Raw genomic sequence first — 21,626 nt, forward strand, 5'->3', positions numbered from 1 at the left:
TAGTTTGTTGCAGTTTAATTATGATTTCAAGTACTTTTTCTTTTTTTACGAATTTAAAGTACGAATATACTTATGATTTAAAGTACTCTTAAGGAATAAATTTTTCTGGCAAACAGTATTCAATGCTCAGTTAATTTCTTTATTTCAGATCATTCAAAATATTTCAAGCCTATTATTTTGCAAACATGAAGAAATGTTATTTTTTCCTAAAGATAGCCATTTTACTAAGTATCTGTTTGGTTTTGGTGTATGAAGTCAGTGTTCTACTCATGGGTCAAAACGGAATGTTCCACAAAGGTGAGGTAAAAGAATTTTATTTAGAAGAGAATAATATATTCTTCTTAAAACGAATTAAAAAAAAAACGTTGGGATCAAAATGAAGATTACAAAAAATGTATTGAATAAATCTACCTGGGTAGATTTCGGTGTATTTGCATAGATATACGTCAAGCTTTCCAGTTTGGAAATCGAAGTTCTCTTCAATAATAAAACAGAAATAATCTCCGCGGCTATAGAGGACACGAATTCATCTCTAAAGTTAGCTTCAGATGATCACATTTAATTTATAACAAATGAAAATAAATAATGTCAATAAATTTAAAAACGCCTTTTGGATCATTACTATTAAAAATAAAATGTCAAATCTATTTCAAGTAAGCCTAAAAAACCTGAAATCACGTACAACAAATATTTCCAAAAAAAAAAAAAAAAAAAAAAAAATATATATATATATATATATATATATATATATATATATATATATTGTGTCGTTACAGATATCATAGGTTCATATTATTTAGAAATAAATCTACGTTGTGTTTGAAAGTAGCTATCGACCAATCAAGTGTCATCTACAGAATAGCTGGGTTTCATTGGTCGTAAAAATAACTACAGGAATTGACCAACTAGTTTCGTCACTAAAAACAGTGTAGCATCTTTAGGGTAAACACAGAAAAAAAAAAAAAAATGTAAATTCGGAAAGAAACTAGAACACTAGCATGCAAAGCTGGTAGGAACCCATTACAGCATAAATAACGAAGCGTGGGATTGCATGTTTTTCAAACAACGTACGAGTCATCACTGATGCAGACTGGAAAGCCTGTTTGAGATAGTTTTCTTTCTTGTTTTAATCATAATATCTTGTTGATGCTTGTCACTGTGTGACCAGTTACTAACGATTTACAGTTTACTCAGTTTAGAAAGTGAATTTCCATTTGGTAAAATGACACCACCTAAAAGAAATTACTGAAATACATTTAAAGTAGGGAAAATATGAGAGACATCTTGCGTCCTCTTGTTAAAGTGAATTCACCAGCTGCACGCAGCTAACAACACATGTTGATACCGGAGGTATATTACATTGGGATCAGGTGACTTTGAACAGAGAATTATTTATCTGTATGGCAGCGACAGAGTATCTTGGAAACTGTTGCTGTGGAAGGACTGCCATGTACAAGTGTTAGGTATCTTACTGAGAATTTTTTTTTTTTTTGAAATTACCAAAGAAGCAACTAAGGCTATGTGGCAAGTGTGTCTGTTAATTGTGTGTTGTTTTGGCCTCTTTTGTGGGAAATAAAACACGGGCTTTTCTGGAAGGTAAGCCCTTCCATCTCCATATGAGACTGACACAGTCTCCTTCGTTGAAAAATGTACATGAAAAACATCAAATCGACATCCAAAGATAAAAAAAAAAAATAGTATCTGATCGCACCATGCACTGCACCCATTACGGTGTAATAGTATATGACAATCGAGGGTAACACACCAACTGGACAAAAAGAGTAGCTAAAGTTAGCAAAAGAACGACTTTGCTATTGGATATCAAAGGATGGAGAAAAGTTGCATGAAGTGATTGAATCGATGTCCCATTTATGTCATGTGAACGACGAAACAAGAGTGTAGATACCATAAGGCAGCCACAGACTCATTGATCCTGGATCTAAACAATGAAAAGTAGTGGCCCGGTGTTTTGTTGGTACTCGAGAGCAACTGCGGTTACTCACATTTATCCTGCATGTGATGGCCTCTACCAATAAGATAACGCTCTATGTTTCAGTTGCGGGATCCTAATTCCACTGAGTATTATCCTTTGGGATATAGTTGAACGAGATACTTGTTACGGAAGTCCATCGCTAGCAAATTTAATGAAACTAAAAGGAATTCTTGTCTACCTGTGTAGTGTTTCTTAACCTCGTGAAATCAATTCTCCGGCACATCAGGGAGTTGAATTCATAATTCTTAAAACACTGCACAAATTAACAACGAATCTAGTCCAATAAGGTATTAGGCAAAAGATATCGATATTCGCCGATATGCACGGCTCCAAAATTCTCCACGTAAGCGAAGTCCCGTGATCCAGTGCGGAGCTATTGAAAGTCACCGCAAGAGACATCCCACATGCGAATGGCGCACTCCGCCACACATAACACTAGAAATCAGTCCGCAGCAAAATTGAAAAGAAAGACGAATTTAAAAAAGGAAACAAGCGAAGCGAAAATCTGCTAAATATTACATATACACATAAAGTAATCACAAAAACAAGTAATCCAAAAATAAAGTTTTTTTTTTACCTTCTTTCTTTTCATAGAGAAAAATTTGCGTCACAAATGGGCAGGGGATGCACAACGTACAGCCACCCTGTCAAGTCAACCCCGCCTTCCCATGATGTGGCCTGTTTCCACAAAAGGATCTCTGGCGTTTGCAGCGAGCATTCCAGCTGCAAAAGGAATGAAACACTAGTGAAATACCATCAGGATGGTGGAAGATGACCATCATCCAGCGAAACACCACCACAACCCTGCTTATTGGGAGCCTGAACTGGCGAATGCTATGTTTGGCCTCCACACTCCATCTCTTTTCCAGGCAGCGTGAGTAATATCCTTGAAGGGCATGACTAACATATTTAGCCACCCAGACTCATTCCCCATTTCGAGGGTACTGCAGTTAAAACGGTGTTAACGCAAGCCGCTGCAGATAGTATACTTCCCGTGCCAGTCAGTAACGTCAGGATTCCCAGTTCAAATGGCACATGATCCTGCTGCCAGGATCGTACTTACATTTTTTCTGAGGACCTGGAATGCTCCGGGGTTCAATATCATTATTTGGAACCATTAATTGGTCCTAGTTTTTCGGGTCCCCAAGCTAGAGCCTCATGCGCTTGTGCATAAGTACGGCCCTGCACAAGTCATGCCTGGTGAGGAAGTCCGAGTAGAGGTATGTAGATGGAACTGTCGAGGTCACGAAATGGCAAGGAGACTGATCGCTCTCTGTTCACGAAACTATTTCCCCCATTCTTTCCTTTCATCCAATAATAAAACCAAAAAAAAAAAAATTAAATAAAAACAAACAATGACGGTAGCACTGCGAACATAATAGATCTCCCTTAACAACCAGTTCATCCAAACAGTTGAAACCAAAACACAATATTCCAAACTTACCAGGATCGCTACAAAAAAATTTAAATAACTAAATAAATAAAAATTGATTTCCACAGCCACTTCACAAACATTCGGGCATAAATTCCAACATAAACGAAGTTCAACACCACTTATAGACATCCAAACCAGATATTCTCTTAACAGAAACCCGAATTACAGCTACATCAACCACAGTTCACCTCCAATGCCCAAATTATACGCTTCATGAATCATTTCGCCACAAAGGCGGCACCTGTGCCTTTGTACGTTGTAATTTTGCCTACCAGAGAATTCCAAAATTGAAATCCTCAGCTTTTGACGTTAGGCTTGTTAAAACAAGTGCAACTGCTGTACAATATCCCTTTACAGTACAATTGCCAATTCATCGAACCTACTTCTCTTGCTCATTTATTCCATCTACCTCTGCCGTCTGGAACAGCCTTCCACTGATGTGGTTCCCAACAGTTTCAACCAAGAATTGTTTAAGAACAATGTCAAATAGGTTACTTCTTTTTCAACCGTCATCTTCACCTCACAGTGCAGTGATGTGCGATAGGTTCTTATGCCTCCCGTATGCGAGATAATTGACCTTCACGAAAAAGTAACCTCTCCTGTGTACGTAACTATTTTTCTTCCTATTAAACTATTTTCTATTGCACAATCACCGTAAATGTCTGAAGGAAACGACAATAGATCTACGAAACTTTAATTTCTTCATAACAGTTCCATCTTCATTATTTTGTAATCTACGAAAGTTATTAAACGTCTTTCTTTTCCTTGTTCAAACCATGGTCAATTATTCACTAACTTCGAATAATTACACTATGTTCGTCTATTTTTCTTTGCAGTAAAGAAATTAAAAGTTCTAAGTTTATTTCTAACTATGGTTTGCATTGTTTACATTATAAAAATTCTAGTAATAAAAAAAAGTGAAAATAAAATTATAAAAATCATTATTCTTGCGGATGGACAGTGATAACTAATAATTTATATTGAATTCTGTATATTCTTCTGTGACAATGATTGCTAAATTAGTCGTTTATGAAGATGTGACAGGTAGTATTTCTTCACTTCAACATTAACTTCCTGTAGTTGTGTAAGTGCGATTTCTCTTGGTATGGAAATATGAGCTGTTATTTCTTACAGACTAGTGAATACCAACTGAATGTATACCATTATGGTTATCAAGATGAGCAGAAGCATTTCTGCTTGCATAGATGTCAGTTCAAAGTTGAACTGATAGTGTGGTTTGACCACAAAACTAATCTAAAAAAAAAAAAAAGAAAAAGAAATCAGAACATCAGCAGAACACACCAACTCTGGAAAGGTACTGGTGTTTTGTCCTTGTTGTATCCTTCATGATATTGGATTTTTCATGTTTTTGGGGTGCTTTTTGTGTTGGGGTGGTGATTTGTTCGTTTCATTGAATTTAAATGGCCTAGTTAGTTCTAGGAGGGCCAAGTTTAAATTGTTAGTCTCTGAGGGCAGAGCTAACCTGACGATTTAGTCAGTGGAATGGACAAATCACCATATCAACACACACAAAAAAAAACAAAACGAAAAAACACGATAAAAGCAATACCACATATGCTGTGGCTAATAATACCCAAGCACTTCTGGTCTGTGACCCTAGGAGACTTGATTACACCCACCCACCCACTGTGCCCAACCTAAAAACACACTAACATCCTGTACGCACATCGCAGGAAGTGACGTCGCCACACCTTTTCCCACCTGCAACATCCCACCCACCCATTTCCAGCTTTAAACACCCGCCCACTATGTCTGCCACTTCCCACAACACACCCTCTTCGGATTAAAAATATTACCTGCCTATCTGCGGAGCCTAAAAACACACCAGCCCCGTGGGCAGTGACATTAGAGGGCGAGCGAGACTCCGTGCCAGAGCTACTTATTTCCACTTGAAAAAAAAAAAAAACATTCATTCTAGTCATTACCTTCAGCAACGCATCCGCCCAGCTTTAAAAGACCCCAACATTAAAAACACCTGGCCGTTTTTTCCAAAACACATACCCATCGCCTCAAAAATCCACCCAGTTTGGCTGGCACCTCATAAACCACACTATACATACCTTCCCGCACAAACAGCCAACACACACTTGCTCTCCTGACGACATCATATTGTTAATAAAAATATATATTCCTCACATAATAATACTAACAAACACCATTCATCGCAAACAAGAACTCACTAAAAATAACATTGCAACCAAGAAACTTTAAAAATCACACAAAAAAAAAACAGGAAAAAATATAACTCAATAAAATGGAAAAAAATCTACGTAACATAATAGTTACTTTTATTTGACAAGGTGGCGCATTATGGTTCTTAATCTTCCGCTTGGCGGCGTGCATGCGCTTTGGTATAATGTCAAATATCCAGTGGTATGAATCGTACTGTAGCAAGTCACGTACGACTTCTCTTACGTAGCTAGAATCAGAGAGGGGGACTGGTTTTAATTTCGGACCGAAGCAAGCATTCTCTTAGAAAAATTAGTTTCAGATTACAAGCAGCAGCAACACTTAAAAAAAAAAGTTTAAAATTTAAGAATTAATTATTTTTTAACCTTTATGTTCACTGGGAAATTTCTAAATATGAACAGAATGTAGTTATCATAGGATTTCAGTTACAGTAAACATAAAACTAAACTTTAATAGATTTGGCAGTATTTACATTTATATTCAAGTATAAATACGAATTTGGGAAATTCGGAGTGTTCGTGCCGTTGCTAACGTAGACGGGATAATCAAATAATTGCAAAATCACGCACAAAAATCATAATCAGATTCACAGTATGAGTGCTGAAGTTAAAAAAATCTGAAATAAGCTTATCTGGAAATTTAAGGCAGAATTACGTAATTCCATTTTCTCATTTACCGTAACGTCACACGATGAGAACGATCTGAGACCCTCTGACGGGAAAATCGAAATGCTACGTGTAATTACTAATTCACTTTATGTGTTAAGTGAATAAAGCCGGAAAATTATTTTCCACTAAAGGACCAAGAATTTATTGGTTTCGAATCTAGTCGGCGACTAGATGAAATTTTTCTAAGCCTTTTTTCGACCGGTTCCCGAGTTAGTCGATCTCTGGCACGGGCAAGCAGGTTTTTCCTCCCGGAAACTCGGGTTTTTCGTCCCGTAAACTCAAGAAAATCGACCGTAGAACCCACATTATTTCAGACATTAAATATATTGTGTTAGGGTTAGGGACCACGAGATGGTGGCACATTTGAGCCGTCTCTCTTCACTGTGTACCGCTTAATTAGTGATAGCCTTGGGTCATCTATCTCTGATTGGTACCAGTGGAGATTGAACTGCCCACTCAGTCTCCAAAAGTTAGATAGGGCTAAATGGCCTCGCCTACTTCCCGTATACGGGAATAAAAAGGCGTTAGCTGATTTTTTTTTTTTTAAATTTATTTCATCCTGCATGAATTTATATGCCATTTATTTTTAATATTAAAAACTGATATTTTATTTTATTTTATCAGTAATGAAAAATAAATACTGATAATATGTTATTTCTTTCTGCAGAAAACAGCAAGCTATCAGCAAATCAGAAAGAGAGAGTTCAAGTCCTTATTGTTACTTATCCCCGGAGCGGATCATCATTTCTCGGAGATTTACTTGAGAGCTACCATTCCAGTTTTTATCACTTTGAGCCAGTTCACTATTTCTCGGACTTCATCCATTTATTCAATGAACCAAAGATGGCTACTGTGAGGACATTCCTGAAAGATCTCTTGCAGTGTAACTTCACAAACTGGAATTCGTATCTAAAATGGCTTCGAGAACATGACAAGCTGTTACTCAAAATGCCACGTAACAGGAAATTTTGGAACACATGTACATCATTTCGCAACGGAACTTATTGTTACACCCTGACATTTATGAACATGCAATGTATGCCGGCTAAAATGATTATCATTAAAACTATCAGGCTACCCTTACGACAAGCATTGCAAATGTTACAAGAAAGTAGTGATCTCAATCTTAAGATTATTCATCTCGTTCGGGATCCAAGAGGAACCATGTATTCGCGGTTTCAAAATGACATCCCAGTGTGGTGTTTGAAACTGAAAAACTGCTGGTCTTCCAAAGAGTTCTGTAAATTGGTGGACGAAGACCTCAAATATTCGTGCGAACTACAACGCAATTTTCCTGATAAATTAATGCAACTAAGATACGAGGATCTTGCTCTCTTTCCGTTGAATACTACCCGAAAAATATTTCTTTTTCTAGGATTAGAAATGCCTCAGGAAGTGGTCTATTTTGTGCAAAACAATACTCAGAAAGAAAAACAACAGATTGGCTCCATGGAACCTAATCTGCTTTATCCTTATAGGACATCTAGGAATTCTGCAGAAACTGCAACAAAATGGATTCAACACATGACTATAAAACAGATTGCTGAGATTCAAGAAAACTGTCGTAATATTCTGCAGAAAATGGGTTATAGTGAATTAAATGAAAGATTTTATTATCCAGTTCATGAGGGATATTGCAAAGAATGAAAATCATGAAAAAGAATCCAAACTGTAATGTAAATAAAGTGTGAGGAGTATATAAAAAACACTATGCAATTCGTTTTTTTTTTTTAAAATCATAACTCGTCCATAAGTGCTGCATTGAATGCAGCCTTACAGACAACCAACCACTGGTTATCTGTACGGGTAATCAACTGTCTGGAGATTAAATATGTGACAATCTTGACTAAATGTGGGCGACGTATTTGTCAAAAATGGACACTTATGGTGTAGGCCGTGTTCTTATAGCGGAGCGAAATAATGATCAATGATGGCTGCATCCTTCTTATGGTAGGGATACTAAACTGCCCAGAGGTACTGAGAAATCCTCGAACCCTGAGTGCGACTTTGTAGGTAAGGACGGTTGACTAGCATTTTCTTTCCAATACCTGACAATGCCATCCATAGAGCTCACGTTGTGGAGGAGTATCTTGAAACTGAAGAAATCTAATGACTGTCATGAGCAGCACGATCACCAACTTAAATTCGATCGAACATGCGCGGGACGCCTTCGGGCGTCAGCTTGCATGCTGCAGCAACCGCCTTGGTAAATTGATGATCCTAAGTGTACTCTGGTATTCGAGTGGGATATGTTGCCATAAAATCTTATATCAATATGGTTCTTACGACATACTGATGCTAAAAGATCATATTTTCGAGCAACTGTGTCGATTTTTGTAATGTGGTCTTGTTGGCAATTCTCATATGATTAAGTAATGTCCTTATACTTGTCTAAGGTTTCTCGCTTTCCAACATTTCACTGTTATTCTGTTGTAGACCACCACATGAAATACTGTCCTGCTTTTCCTTAAAAGTAATTTTTGGAGAAATACATATTTAAAAACAACTCAACACAACTCTGCTTTTAAAAAATAACCTATTGAAAGCACTCTCCAATTAGTCATGGTAAAATTGGTTAGGCTTTTACATCTACTTGGGAAGCTGAAACACGCAGTCAGTGGTAGTCTTTTAAATAGGTCATATATTCTGCTTATTACTCCAGGAGATTTTGACCCATAAACATCAGCGTTATTTAAAGTGTGACGTGAAAATTCACAAATAGTTGCACTTGTTTTTTTAGGGCTTGGGAATTACAGATCTGTGATTTTGTAAGGAACGCTGTGCAATTTAATAGCGCTTACTTCAGTAACAGAAACAAGACAAAAAATAATTAAAAATATGCGTGGGTGGTCTAAAAAAGTTCGATTATGTTGAAAGAGTTATTTTTCAACATAATCTCCCTTGAGACTAATGCATTTATTTCAGCGATGCTCCAGCGCAATTATCCCGTCCCTGTAGTGGTTCTCAGTAAGATCTCCAAAATACCCCTCTACAGCTGCAATCTACTCTTGATTTGAAGAAAAACGCTGACCAGCGAGGAAGAGTTTTAGTTTGGGGAAGAGACAGGTCAGAGGGAGCCAAATCTAGGAATAGGGCGGATGTTCCAACAATTCATAGTGCAGTTTCCTTAATTTTTCCATTGCCAAATGCCTTTGTGGGCAGGTGCATTGTCATGATGAAAGATGATTTTTTCTTCTGCAAACCGGGTCTTTTCTCACGAATTTTTTCATCTAGTCTGGTTAAAAGATGGGAATAATATTCCCCGGTTATTGTTTTACCCTTTTCAAGATAATTAATAAACAAAATGCCTTTACCATCCCAAAACACCGATGCTATGACCTTTCCTGCTGATGGAACAAACTTTGTCTTCTTCGGTGCTGAACAACCGGCTTCTGTCCACTGTTTCGACTGTTGTTTGGATTCTGGTGTATAATGTTGAATCCAAGTCCCGTCCATAGTAATAAATCGACGCACAAAATCCGTTTTATTCCTGTTCAAAAGATCCATGCTCTGTTCAGAGATTTTCATGCGAGTGAGTTTTTGATCTGCGCGGCACCCATCTTGCGCAAAGCTTTTTCATTTGCAATTCTTCATGCACAATGTATCCTACACGTTTTTTTTGAAATGTCTATAGTCTCAGCAATTTCACGCACTTTGACTCGCCGGTCATCCAATACCATATCCTGCACTTAATCAATGATTTCTGGTGTTGTTACACCAGATATAAATCGACGCACAAAATCCGTTTTATTCCTGTTCAAAAGATCCATGCTCTGTTCAGAGATTTTCATGCGAGTGAGTTTTTGATCTGCGCGGCACCCATCTTGCGCAAAGCTTTTTCATTTGCAATTCTTCATGCACAATGTATCCTACACGTTTTTTTTGAAATGTCTATAGTCTCAGCAATTTCACGCACTTTGACTCGCCGGTCATCCAATACCATATCCTGCACTTAATCAATGATTTCTGGTGTTGTTACACTTTTTGGACGTCCTTCACGTGGATCATCTTCAAGGCTGGTACGGCCACGTATAAACTCGCAGCCCATTTCTTAATTGTCGAAAACGAAGGAGAAGAATGCCCATAAACGTTTATGAACTTGGAATGAATTTCGTTTGGCATTAAACCTTCTTTTACAGCGAATTTTATAATCGCACGATACTCAATTGTATCCATTTCAAGGGATACAGACAACACTCTTGCTTCCGACAGCTGTATAAAACAAACTAGATAGAATGACTTGCAATCTCACATCGATGCTTATGACAGATGTACCAACTTAAGAAAAAAAATATCTTGCCGATAATGTTGCCATTTATGGTTGAGGCCTAGATCTTTTCAGGCCACCCACGTAAATAAATAACTTTATCTAGGCTTTTTTTTTTTTTTTTTTCTTTCAGTCGGTTCTCGAGTTTGTCGATCTTCGGCAAAGGCAAGTAGCCCCGTTCCCCCGTGGAAAATCAGTTTCAGAACTCCTTGAACTTAAGGAAATAGGCAGTAGTATTGTCTTAAATAGTGCGATTCCAGTGGTAAGGTTAAGGACCATAAAATTGCGGTAACTGTCTGCTATACTCAGATGGCTATGAAATCATTGACAGGACTCTGTCTACAATGAGGAAATGGTAAAGGATGGTTGCTATACATCAATCTTCAAAAATAGAGTAAATGCTAAATGCATTAAGATGTCGTTTCTTAACTATATATATATATATGTTACTACTAAAGTGCAGAAATCAGTTATTCTACAGATTATCTAGGTATTGTGCAGATTATCTAGGGTGATCCGTTAAAGTGCCGAAAACTGTTTCATTTCTCAAATTACCTAGGTAATTTGCAAATTACCTACTAGGCATTCGTTAAAGTGAAAATAAGATCTTTGCTGGAACAACAGCAACGTTTCTGCACGCTTAAATTAACATAAATGTTATTTATTTATTTTTCGATATCTAAAGAATCATTTAATATAATCTTTAATATAATTTAATATAATTTTTAATATAATCAAACAATCAACAAATTAGTTGATAGCATCAATCATCCATCAATTAAAAAACTATAATACAAAGAATCAAACGGTTTAAAATATTATTAGAATTAAGGAAATGAATTTGCAAAACATATGACACTGGCGAAACCAAACTAAAAGTGGAGGGAGAGGGGGGAAGGAGTATGGAAAGGAAATGAGAGAAACAAACTTTTGAACTTTAACGATAGGGAAGCAGTTAATATGCACCTAGGCAGATTAGCTAGGTAATGTGCACATTACCTAGTTAATATGCACCTAGGCAGATTAACTAGGTAATGTGCACATTAACGGCTTTCAAGCTTTAGTGGTAACATATATATATGTAAATACGTTTTTTTACCTTGGGAATAATGTATATTAGGGTTACCAAGTAATTTTATAAACTTGGTTATTTTACTCCTAATCCCAAGTAAGCAAACAGTTAAGTTTGCGCCTGAACGTAGTTCAAGTCTAAAGGTGGTGCAACACACAGGGCAACTCATTGTAAAGGTGGATAAAGATCTGATCACTATTATCAGTATTTTCCATAATGTAAAGCACATCTCACTAAGAGATGTATACTGCAATACATTATGGGTGGGGTCACTACCCAGACCGGTTTCAACCTTTTTTTTGAGGTCTCCTCAGTGAGTAGCTAGACCCTAAATACCAAGGTTTTAATAATACAGAGCCTTATCAACTTTACCTATACAAGTTTAACATATATACATATATACACATATACATACACGTTAAACATACCAAGTAATTTTATAAGCTAGGTTTTAATCTTTTTTTCCCAAGCAAGCAAACAGACAAGTAAGTCGAGTTTGCGCCTGAACGTAGTTCAAGTCTGAGGCAACTCGTGGTAAAGGTGGAGTAAGTTCCGATCTGTTTACTTGTCTGTCTGCTTACTTGGGGAAAAAAAAGGATTAAAACCTAGCTTATAAAATTGCTTGGTATCTTTAACATAGTACGCCCAAGTTAAAAAACTTTCTACATCTTACTCTCATCCTGAGATTTTTATTTAATAAGGTCAAAGCACCTTGTAGATGTATGATACTATGCATTAAAGACAAAGGCAACTGCTCAGACCGGTTTAGGTAAAATTTATAAGTTCTGCATTTTTTAGTCTGGCTGCCACTGACAAGACCTCAGTTAAGGTCGAAACCGGTCTGAGTAGTTGCCTTTGTCTTTAATGCATAGCATCATACATCTCCGTAAGGGGATGTGCTTTGCATTAGGGTAAATACTAAGGAAAGTGATCGGATCTTACTCCACCTTTACCACGAGTTGCCTCAGACTTTAACTACGTTCAGGGGGGAAACTCGACTTACTTGTCTGCTTGCTTACTTGGGAAAAAAGGATTAAAACCTAGTTTATAAAATTGCTTGGTATCTTTAACATAGTATGCCCAAGTTAAAAAAACTTTCTATCTATCTATATCTATATATAAGAAGGTAGCATAAGTTACCTTCACTCTCCTACTCCTATTAAATTATATATGAGTTAATAATTTTATTAAAGAAAAATTATATATACATTATATTTTAAAGTTTCAGTTGCTTTAATATCATTTTTGTTCTAAGTGCTTATCAGAACTTTCCGGACCTGGTATGAACAAATAGTAATGTCGCAAAAGTGCAAGTAATAAAAAAAAAATGTCGTTGCAACTTTCCGATGCAAAATTGAATACTATGTAGTTGGAAAAATTTACTATGAACGGCATGTTCACAGTAGATCTGATCAACCATATTAGAAATTCTCGATGTCACTTGTAACTTGAATAAGAGAACATAGCTCTTAAATACATGAACAAATTTTATTGCTATCCTGCCTACAGTATTTGCACATTAAAACGAGCACTAGATTAATGACTGTGATTCCTTGAATAAATAGAATGCATCACCCCAAATTTTAATAAAATAAAATAGAGCGTTAATTTAAACAGAACTCAGTTCACTTCAATTAACTGAACTTATTTTTCATTTATTTATTTTTCAAAGAATGTTTTATTTCGTAAAGTAATAAAAAGTATATATTCTTATGACGTTTCACTACTTTTCGTCTCCAAGTTTTTCCCCCACAATTTTTGCGATATTTTAGAATATCAACTGTCAGCCAGCTCGTATTATATAAATTGTCCAGTGTAGTGTTGCCCTATTTTCGAATTTATACACATAAATATAAACAAGCAAACCGACCCTGTAAACACGCATATCCATAAGACTCATATCTACAGATACAAATACTTATCGGATAAGGAAGGTAATGGGAAACCACCTTGTTCTGCAATCATTCGCTGGTCAAGTAGCATTACTACCCAGCGAACCATTAAGCTGGGGAAGGAAGAAAAACATGAGTAGTATACCAGGCGCTTTTGACAAGATCAAGATAAGATAAGGAATCGTGACGTGATTGGTTGATGACGTCATGGGTCTGGAATGTTTGGAATTTCCCTGTGGGCATATGTGTCAATGGCTTCAGTTCTTGTGTTTTGGTTCGCGTATGGCCTTATGGGTGATGGTAGAGATAAGGATTCGTGTTGTGATTGGTGGGACACTTCTGACAAGATCAAGATAAGATAAGGAATCGTTACGTGAATGTTTGTTGTTGTCAGATGAATATCGGTGACGTCATTTGTTAGTTGTAAATAAGTGACATTATTGTTTTGGATGGAAAGGAAGATATATTAGTGTATAAGGAATCGTGTCGTGATTGGTGGGACACTTTTGTCAAGATAAGAAATCGTGACGTGAATGTTTGTTGTTATAGTGTTTGGAATTTCGCTGGGGCCCTCGTCTATCGGGGACATCACGGAGTGTGATATTTAGATAAGAATCGTCACGTTATGTGTTTGGAAATTTCTGGGGAACATGTCTCTCAGTGATATCACATGGTGTTTTGGTTTGGCTATGGAATTGTGGGCGATGTTTTTGAGATAAGATATCTTGGAATTTTCCCAGGGTGACACACATCCGTCATCATGTTTGGTTGTCTATAGATGGCTGTACTAATTTTCCAATACATTTGGGATATTTCTTTCCTGTTAAAGCGTGGGAATTCTTGATGGGGTCATTTAGGGTTTTCTGAATAATTTAATTATATATACTAATGTAACTCACACTTTTTTTTCATAGTTTATCCGTATTTTCTTCTATATTCATATTCTAATCAAGTTCATATTTTATTCATAATTCATCCGAATATTTTGATTTGTCTAAAATTAAGATCTTGAAGTTCAATAAATAATTTTTCTTCTATAGATAGTTGTACTAATTTTCCAATACATTTTGGATATTTCTTTCCTGTTAAAGTGTGGGAATTCTTAGAGAAAGTCGTGATGACGGTCGTGTTTCGAGTTTTTCTGAATAATTAATTATGTACTGGTGTCTAAACACACACATACACATTAGACATAAAAATCGCTAATGTATCCATGTTGATACTCTAATATGTATCCTATGATTATTCTTATGAAAAACATCTGCATCCGTTGTCGCACAAACACCAGTCATAGTGTGCAGGACCTTCTTTTATGCAAGTCATGCAATAGATTTTTCTACGGCAACGAATGTCTGAATTTGCACATACAAAATAATATTTGTTCAAAATTCCATCGTTGCGGACAATGTTTGGCTACTTTGTCTACAGATAAAAGCCACGTCTGTCCACCTGAAAATTTCTACACTCACTGCAAATCAGTTCACCCAAAACAAATGATTTGTGAAAAAATCGGAGGTCTCAAATAAACAAGTTTCTATGGGTTTTTTTGACATAGAGACTATAGCTAAAAATCATCGTCATGTACCAGTCTTATGTATAGCTGATTTCGGTAGTCACGAACGCGAGTTCTGGGGTGAAAACTGTGTGGGTCAGTTTCTAGATGAGTGTTTTCTGTCAGGAATATCATGAAAAGTGATCGAGATGGTAAGATCCTTCGGACTGTCAAACCAAAATACGAAAATATTCGTGTAATTGCACACAATTTTCGTGGTTTTGACGGGTATTTTATTTTGGAATATCTTTTTTCAAAAAATTTCCAACCCTGTGTAGTGTTTGACGGATTGAAGATACTTGCTATCTATTATGACCCTTTAAACATCATATTTCTTGATAGTTTTTCCTACATTAGTGTTGCTCTTAGGAAACTCCAAGCCATGTTCGATCTCCCAGAAGTTCATAAGGTTTCTTTCCTCATAAGTTTCATACATCCGATTCTCTGGATTATCGTGGAGTCATCCCCGAAAAAACATATTTCCAGCCAGAATTTATGAATAAAGAAACTCGTACAGAGTTCGAGACTTGGTACGAAAATTGGCTAGACACTGAATACTGTCTGAAAGTGGAACTTTTAGCTTATACGAAAGATGACGTGCGTGTTTTGCGTGACAGTTGCAACACTTTTCGTACTCTCTTCGTACAGCTCACCCTGATTGATCCCTTTCTCCATGACATTACAATTGCAGGAGTATGTTTGAGAGTATTTCTCCAAAACGTTTTGAAACCTAATACATTGGCCATACTTCCTGCTCGGGATTACATAGGGGCAAACATAGAAAGTCTAAAGGCTTTGGCTTGGCTCGGCTCAAATGGCAAGAACAACATAACCATACAACATGCACGTTCTGTGGGGGGAAGTCTGCATCGGACCTTATTTTCTCGATGGGAAATGTGGAAGCTTTTTATATGATTTCTATGGTTCTTCTTCCATGGTTGTCAGAAGTGCTACAGACCAAGTACATTCCAACCATACAGAAATACAAACATGATAACCCTTTTTGAGCAAACAAAGGATCGCGAAAACTACTTTCGTAGCAAAGGATTCGACGTTATCTCAATTTGGGAATGTCAGTTTAATGCAGAAATTTCTGAAAACACAGCCTTGAAAAACTTTATTGCTGCTCTTAATATTCCAGATCCTATATTACCTCGTAGTGCTCTGCATGGTGGCAGAACTGACTGCTACAAAATGTATCACAAAATTCAGTCAGAAGAGGAAGTTATTCGCTATTTGGACTTCAATAGCCTTTATCCATGGGTAATGAAATATCAGGTATTTCCTATGGGACATCCCGAAGTAATTATCGATAATTTCGACTATTCTCCTGGGGTATACTTTGGTATTTGCCATGTAAAAGTGGAAGCACCTACCGATCTCTTTTTACCGGTTTTGCCCATCACAGTTAACGAAAAATTAATCTTCCCCCTGTGTGGAAAGTGTGCTTCTGAAATGGCCCCATTATGCTCTCATACGGATCGGTCATTTACAGGTTATTGGTGCAGTCCAGAATTAGATTTAGCACGTTCTCGCGGTTATAAAGTTATTGAATTTTACGAGGTGTGGCATTTTTCTCAAAAATTTGAAGGGGAAGAAAACTTCTTTGCTCATTATATTGATACCTTTCTGAAGCTGAAACAGGAAGCATCTGGATGGCCTGAAGGTCAAAACCGACAGGCTTATATGGACGAGTTTTTGCTAAGGGAAGGTGTTATGTTAAATAGTGAACACATTAGTAAAAAACCCTAGTAAACGTTCACTTGCTAAGCTTTGTTTGAATTCTCTATGGGGAAGGCTTGGCATGAGAATGTTAAGAACTCAGACCCAGGTGATTTCCTCTTATGAAGACCTCGTAGAACTTTTTTTAGATAACAGTAAAGTTATCCAAGATGCCAAGTTAGTTTCAGAAGAGCAGATGATAGTTGCCTACTCTCCTATTGAAGGCACTGAGCCTGAAAATAGGAAAGGGAATGCTGTCATCTCCTCATTTGTAGCTGCCTATGGTAGGATAAAATTATATGAGGTCATGGAACCTTTGCAAAGACGGCTTTTATACACAGATACTGATTGTCATTTTCATTGAAAAACCAGGCGATTACTCACCGTCCATTGGTCACTACCTTGGGGAGCTAGGTGACGAACTCGACGGCGACTTTATTGTTGAGTTTATTACCACAGGCCCCAAATCTTATTCCTACAGAACGCGGGGGGAGAGGGGGTAAGATTGTGACCAAATGCAAAGGCATTACTTTAAATTCTCGCGCGGCCACTGAGATTAATCTGGAATCTATGATTGCAGCAGTAAGGGGTGAGCCACAAAACATCCAAATTCCTGTACCATTTTCTGTCCACAGAGACAAATGGAGCTGTCAACTCAAAACGACCTCCGTAACAAAAAGATTTGGATACACTTTTGCGAAGTGCATAGTGTCAGACACATGCACTTTTCCCTATGGGTATTTTAAAGGATAATTCCCTACACTCACATACCCCATAAGCAAAAGATTCCATCTATGGGATAGAAAACTAAACATTCTACCTGGTAGGTAAAAATCCATGGTTGTTTCCCAACACGATAATTTGCAGTGTCGCCCTTCTCTTGTACATTTTTCACATCAATGTTATTGTTACTATTATTCCACAATAGCTTTTTTTTTCCCTTAGAATTAAAAAAGAAAAATTCGTCTTGGCATGATTACATGGTGACTGTGATAAAAAAAAAAAAAATGTTGACAAGGAGATTTTTTTGATATAAAAACAAGTATCTATTTGTTTTTACATGATCTCTGATTATATAAAAATAATCACAGTCTTATTATGTTATCATTTTTGATATGTTCATACATCCATTTACATGTATAATTTCGGGAGCTACTCAGTCAGGAAAAACAACATTCGTGTTGTCTCTCACAGAACATTGTAATCAACTAATCAAACCACCCACCGGAGCGATTCGTTTACTGTTACAGTGAAAATCAAGATAAATTTAAAAAATTTACCAATATAGAATTCGTGAATGGTTTGAAGTTACCTGAATTTGATTCTAATGTGAGAAATTTACTCATAATCGATGATTTGGTTCACCAGGCTAAGGACAGCACGGAAATAGCTGATGTATTCATAAAAGGTTCACATCACCGTAACCTCAGTGTTATTCTACTGACACAAAATTTATTCTGTAAAGGTACACATTTTCGTACAATTTCTCTCAATAGCCATTATGTTATTGCTTTTAAAAATCCCCGAGACTCTCTGCAGTTTTCTCATTTAGCTTGCCAAGTATTTCCAAGACAAACGAATGTGTTAGTTCAGATTTATAAAGATGCAACACGCGAACCACACTCATATTTAGTTTTAGACTTTAGACAGGAAACACCTGATATTTTACGCTTGAGGTCACGGATTTTGCCAGAAGAACCCAATACAGTATTTATCCCTGAATGGCTGATATACTCAAACGCTGTGAATATCTCATCAAGTACTTATCTCATTCCTCTCCCAAACAAGCAAACGATGCTTTAAAACATTGCACCTCCAGCCAAATCACTACACTGTGAAATATGCAAAAATGTTTTATGTGGAAATATTCCACTAAAACATAATCAGAAGTCACGCCTACGAAAGAAAAAAAAAATTATAAGAGCACTAAGTAACAAATCTCTTCCCTTCATTACCAGAAGAAAGCTGGTTTTACAGCACGGAGGAGCACTGTTCCCATTATTAGGCAGTATCATTGTTCCTTTATTGACTTCACTTATTAGAAAATGAATATGTTTAAAAAGTTTACTCTTCTCCAATCATCAGAGGAGCGTGAACTATACACACTCGATGACGAAATGAGTGCTATTTTAAAAATAAGAAATAAACATGCAGATGAAAAAGTAAAAGCATATTTAAATGTTCTGCAAAAGTATTTAGGGTTGAAAAACCAATTGGCTCACACAGAAGGAGAGCAACAGGAACATAGACTACCACGTCCAGAACCTTTACTGAACAAACCAAATACCCAGAACCATTCCCATCAACACCATCAACGTCAGCCAGTCCTAGTGAAGAAAATGCTTCGACTCCAATCCCTCCCCGCAAGAGAGCTCGAAGGAGTACCAAATTCATCTCTCTATCTCCCCGAAAGCTGCGTGAGAATAAGAAACTGGTTTGGAAAAAATGGTAAGTGAAAAAAACAATTTTTTTTTAAATTATTTTTTATTTTCAGTAAATGATCTGTAACAGCATTAGTTACTACAATATCATTTAACCACAAATCCTTAGAATAACATTTGCTAATAATATTTTGCATAGAAAGACCACGACATCTCAATATTAAAAAATACAATGCAAACCACACGCGACAGATTCCTTAGCTAGTACAGCTACAGAATTATAATGCCATTTATTAGTATTAATATTCAGAAAGTTAACAATATCGTTTTCGGGTGGACGACCAAAGCTATCGAAAAAATCACCGTGTTTGTCTTTAATATAGATAGCTTGCCAATGTTGTCCTGGCAACCAGGTCGGATCTGTGTTCACGACGAACATCGACTGTTGTTTTCTGATCGGATATTGTGGCAATTCATCACGAGCACAAACTCCTAAACCCACTTTTCTTGTGGTGGGTTCTAACTCTAGTATGCTTACTAATTGTTCAGTGTTCATAGTCCAGTAACACAGAACGACCATTTGTTACGGATAACGTACACTCAAATTCTGCATGAAGAACCACTGTGATGTTTTCAGGAAGAGGTTGAGAAAATTTAACTTCGAGTCGCACACTTCCTCTTCTTAATAGGCTGAGATAGGGGGCAACGGCATTTTGATCTGGCGATAAGTCAAATCCATAGAGAACGTTTCCCTTTACGTATTCTTCATAAGAAATGTCATTACCACAGTCTCTGTTCCATTTACCTAGTGATGTGAACAGTGACATGTAACATCTGCTGTAATGCCTTTCTTTCTTTGAAGTTCGGAGTCAAAGGTTGTGAGGGATACTGAATACCGTCAGCTGTCACTACAAGAAAATTCAGATTGAAATGATGAAAATTAAATGGATTTCTGTTGAAAGTGCCATTAAATCCATCACTAGCGACGAGTCCAATAATTAATCTAGATGGTATTTCACCTAGATACAGATTGTCTCGTGTGGCATCTGACATACCCTTGGGAATCGAAAAATAAGACACCTGTACTCGATTGATGGGATATATCATGTTTGACTTGTCTAATACAGACAGGTGAGCCAGTTGAATCTTTGAATTTATTTTGACTTTTCGGACAAAAAGTGTAGCCTCTTCAATTTGCACTTTAGCCTTAGAATCAGCATTTGCAGTCAGTAAACAAAATTCGGGAGAACTGCGAACCATACGAATACGAACAGTAACGTTATTGATCAAGTACCGGTCTTGATACATGATGTCAGCGTGTATTCGCCCAAGCATCTCGACACTTTTCGATTGGTTAATTCGAGCTTGTCGTCTACGCATCCCACATTCACTTTTGGTAAACATATCACTAACATTAGCCACATCATCTTTAACAAATAGTTCATTTGTGAGTTGACTGTTTTTAGCATCTCTGTCATAATTTAGTAGGTTTTCAATATAAGCCCTATAAGGATACGTGTCTGATGCCACATTCACTAGTTTATCTTGGAGAAAAAAGTCAATTTGACTGAACAGGGAATGGAAAAAATTATTCACAACACCAACTGAAGAATCTTCGATAGGTTTATTATCATTGTCAGTGATGCGCACAAGAACACGTAGGTATGATTTTCCCAAATCCAAGTATTCTTCAGATGTACCTGGTATGCAAAACACAGGACCTCCACTGTCAGTACTGGATATTGGTTGGTAGGTGACATACGAATTTCTTTCCACACACATGTTGACACGAGGGTGGGAAAAAAGATCTAACTCTGACATCATATCCTCAGCAAAAGATGTCATCTCGCTTGCGCTTTTTAATATTCGTTTTTTTCTTCTTGCTTCCTTGATCTCTCTGAAGTAATCGACTCCGAGCCTTTTCAGCAATGGTTTTCCCAGCTTCTGATGCTCTGTTTATAAAGGCTCGACGTACAGGTACCCCTTCCAATACATCTCCTATCATATGCTGACCAGCTTTTAAGGCTTGACGACCGACAAATTGAGCTGCAGGTTTTAAAAGTGGACTTAAAAAGGAAAAGGCACTTCTGAAAATGCTACCTAATCCGTACCCACGTTGTATCGGGGGGGCGTAAACATTTGAGCCCCACCTGCCTGCAATGTGTAATATCTGAGATAATCAGTCATCGTTCACTGGTCGGAACTGTAATTTAACTATTGTCTTGCCACCACGAAAGTGGAACAACTCGCCGCTGTCAGAACGAATTTCAATACTAATTGACTGAAATGTTTGTTTTCGTAACGGATAATAATCAGGTTGAGCAAAAACGAAGGAACACTTGGTGCTGCACTGAACAACTCGTAACAATGGTGCACATGTATCACCAACTATCTGTTCTTGGATTAAATCAGAATAAACAAAATATGCGGCTA

The 21,626-nt window shown here is 37.0% G+C and overlaps 2 protein-coding genes across 2 annotated transcripts in view; both read left to right on the forward strand.

Moving 5' to 3' along the window:
* Positions 1-212: 212 nt before the first annotated feature.
* LOC150095610 (carbohydrate sulfotransferase 1-like) lies at positions 213-7,954 on the forward strand. Its single transcript, XM_090410610.1, has 2 exons — positions 213-297; positions 6,975-7,954. The coding sequence occupies exons 1-2, from the start codon at positions 270-272 to the stop codon at positions 7,952-7,954; spliced, it is 1,008 nt and encodes a 335-aa protein (XP_090266736.1). The 5' UTR covers positions 213-269.
* Positions 7,955-8,462: 508 nt separating this feature from the next.
* LOC150095611 (carbohydrate sulfotransferase 1-like) overlaps positions 8,463-21,626 on the forward strand; it is a 38,958-nt gene continuing 25,794 nt past the window's right edge. Inside the window, exons 1-2 of the mRNA XM_090410611.1 lie at positions 8,463-8,513; positions 10,708-10,836. Of these exons, the coding sequence (XP_090266737.1) occupies positions 8,463-8,513; positions 10,708-10,836 (180 nt within the window). The remainder of the gene's footprint in view (positions 8,514-10,707; positions 10,837-21,626) is intronic.

Source organism: Typopeltis vanoorti, chromosome 20, assembly GCF_054136105.1.
Source record: "Typopeltis vanoorti isolate ZY-2024b chromosome 20, IOZ_Tvanoo_1.0, whole genome shotgun sequence".
NCBI classification, from domain to species: Eukaryota; Metazoa; Arthropoda; class Arachnida; order Uropygi; family Thelyphonidae; genus Typopeltis; species Typopeltis vanoorti.

Excerpts from the sequence above, each read along its gene's own strand:
- LOC150095610 (XM_090410610.1), top strand. The coding sequence starts at position 270 with ATGGGTCAAAACGGAATGTTCCACAAAG. Across the intron at positions 298-6,974 it reads AAACGGAATGTTCCACAAAG|AAAACAGCAAGCTATCAGCA; the intron begins GTGAGGTAAAAG and ends TTCTTTCTGCAG.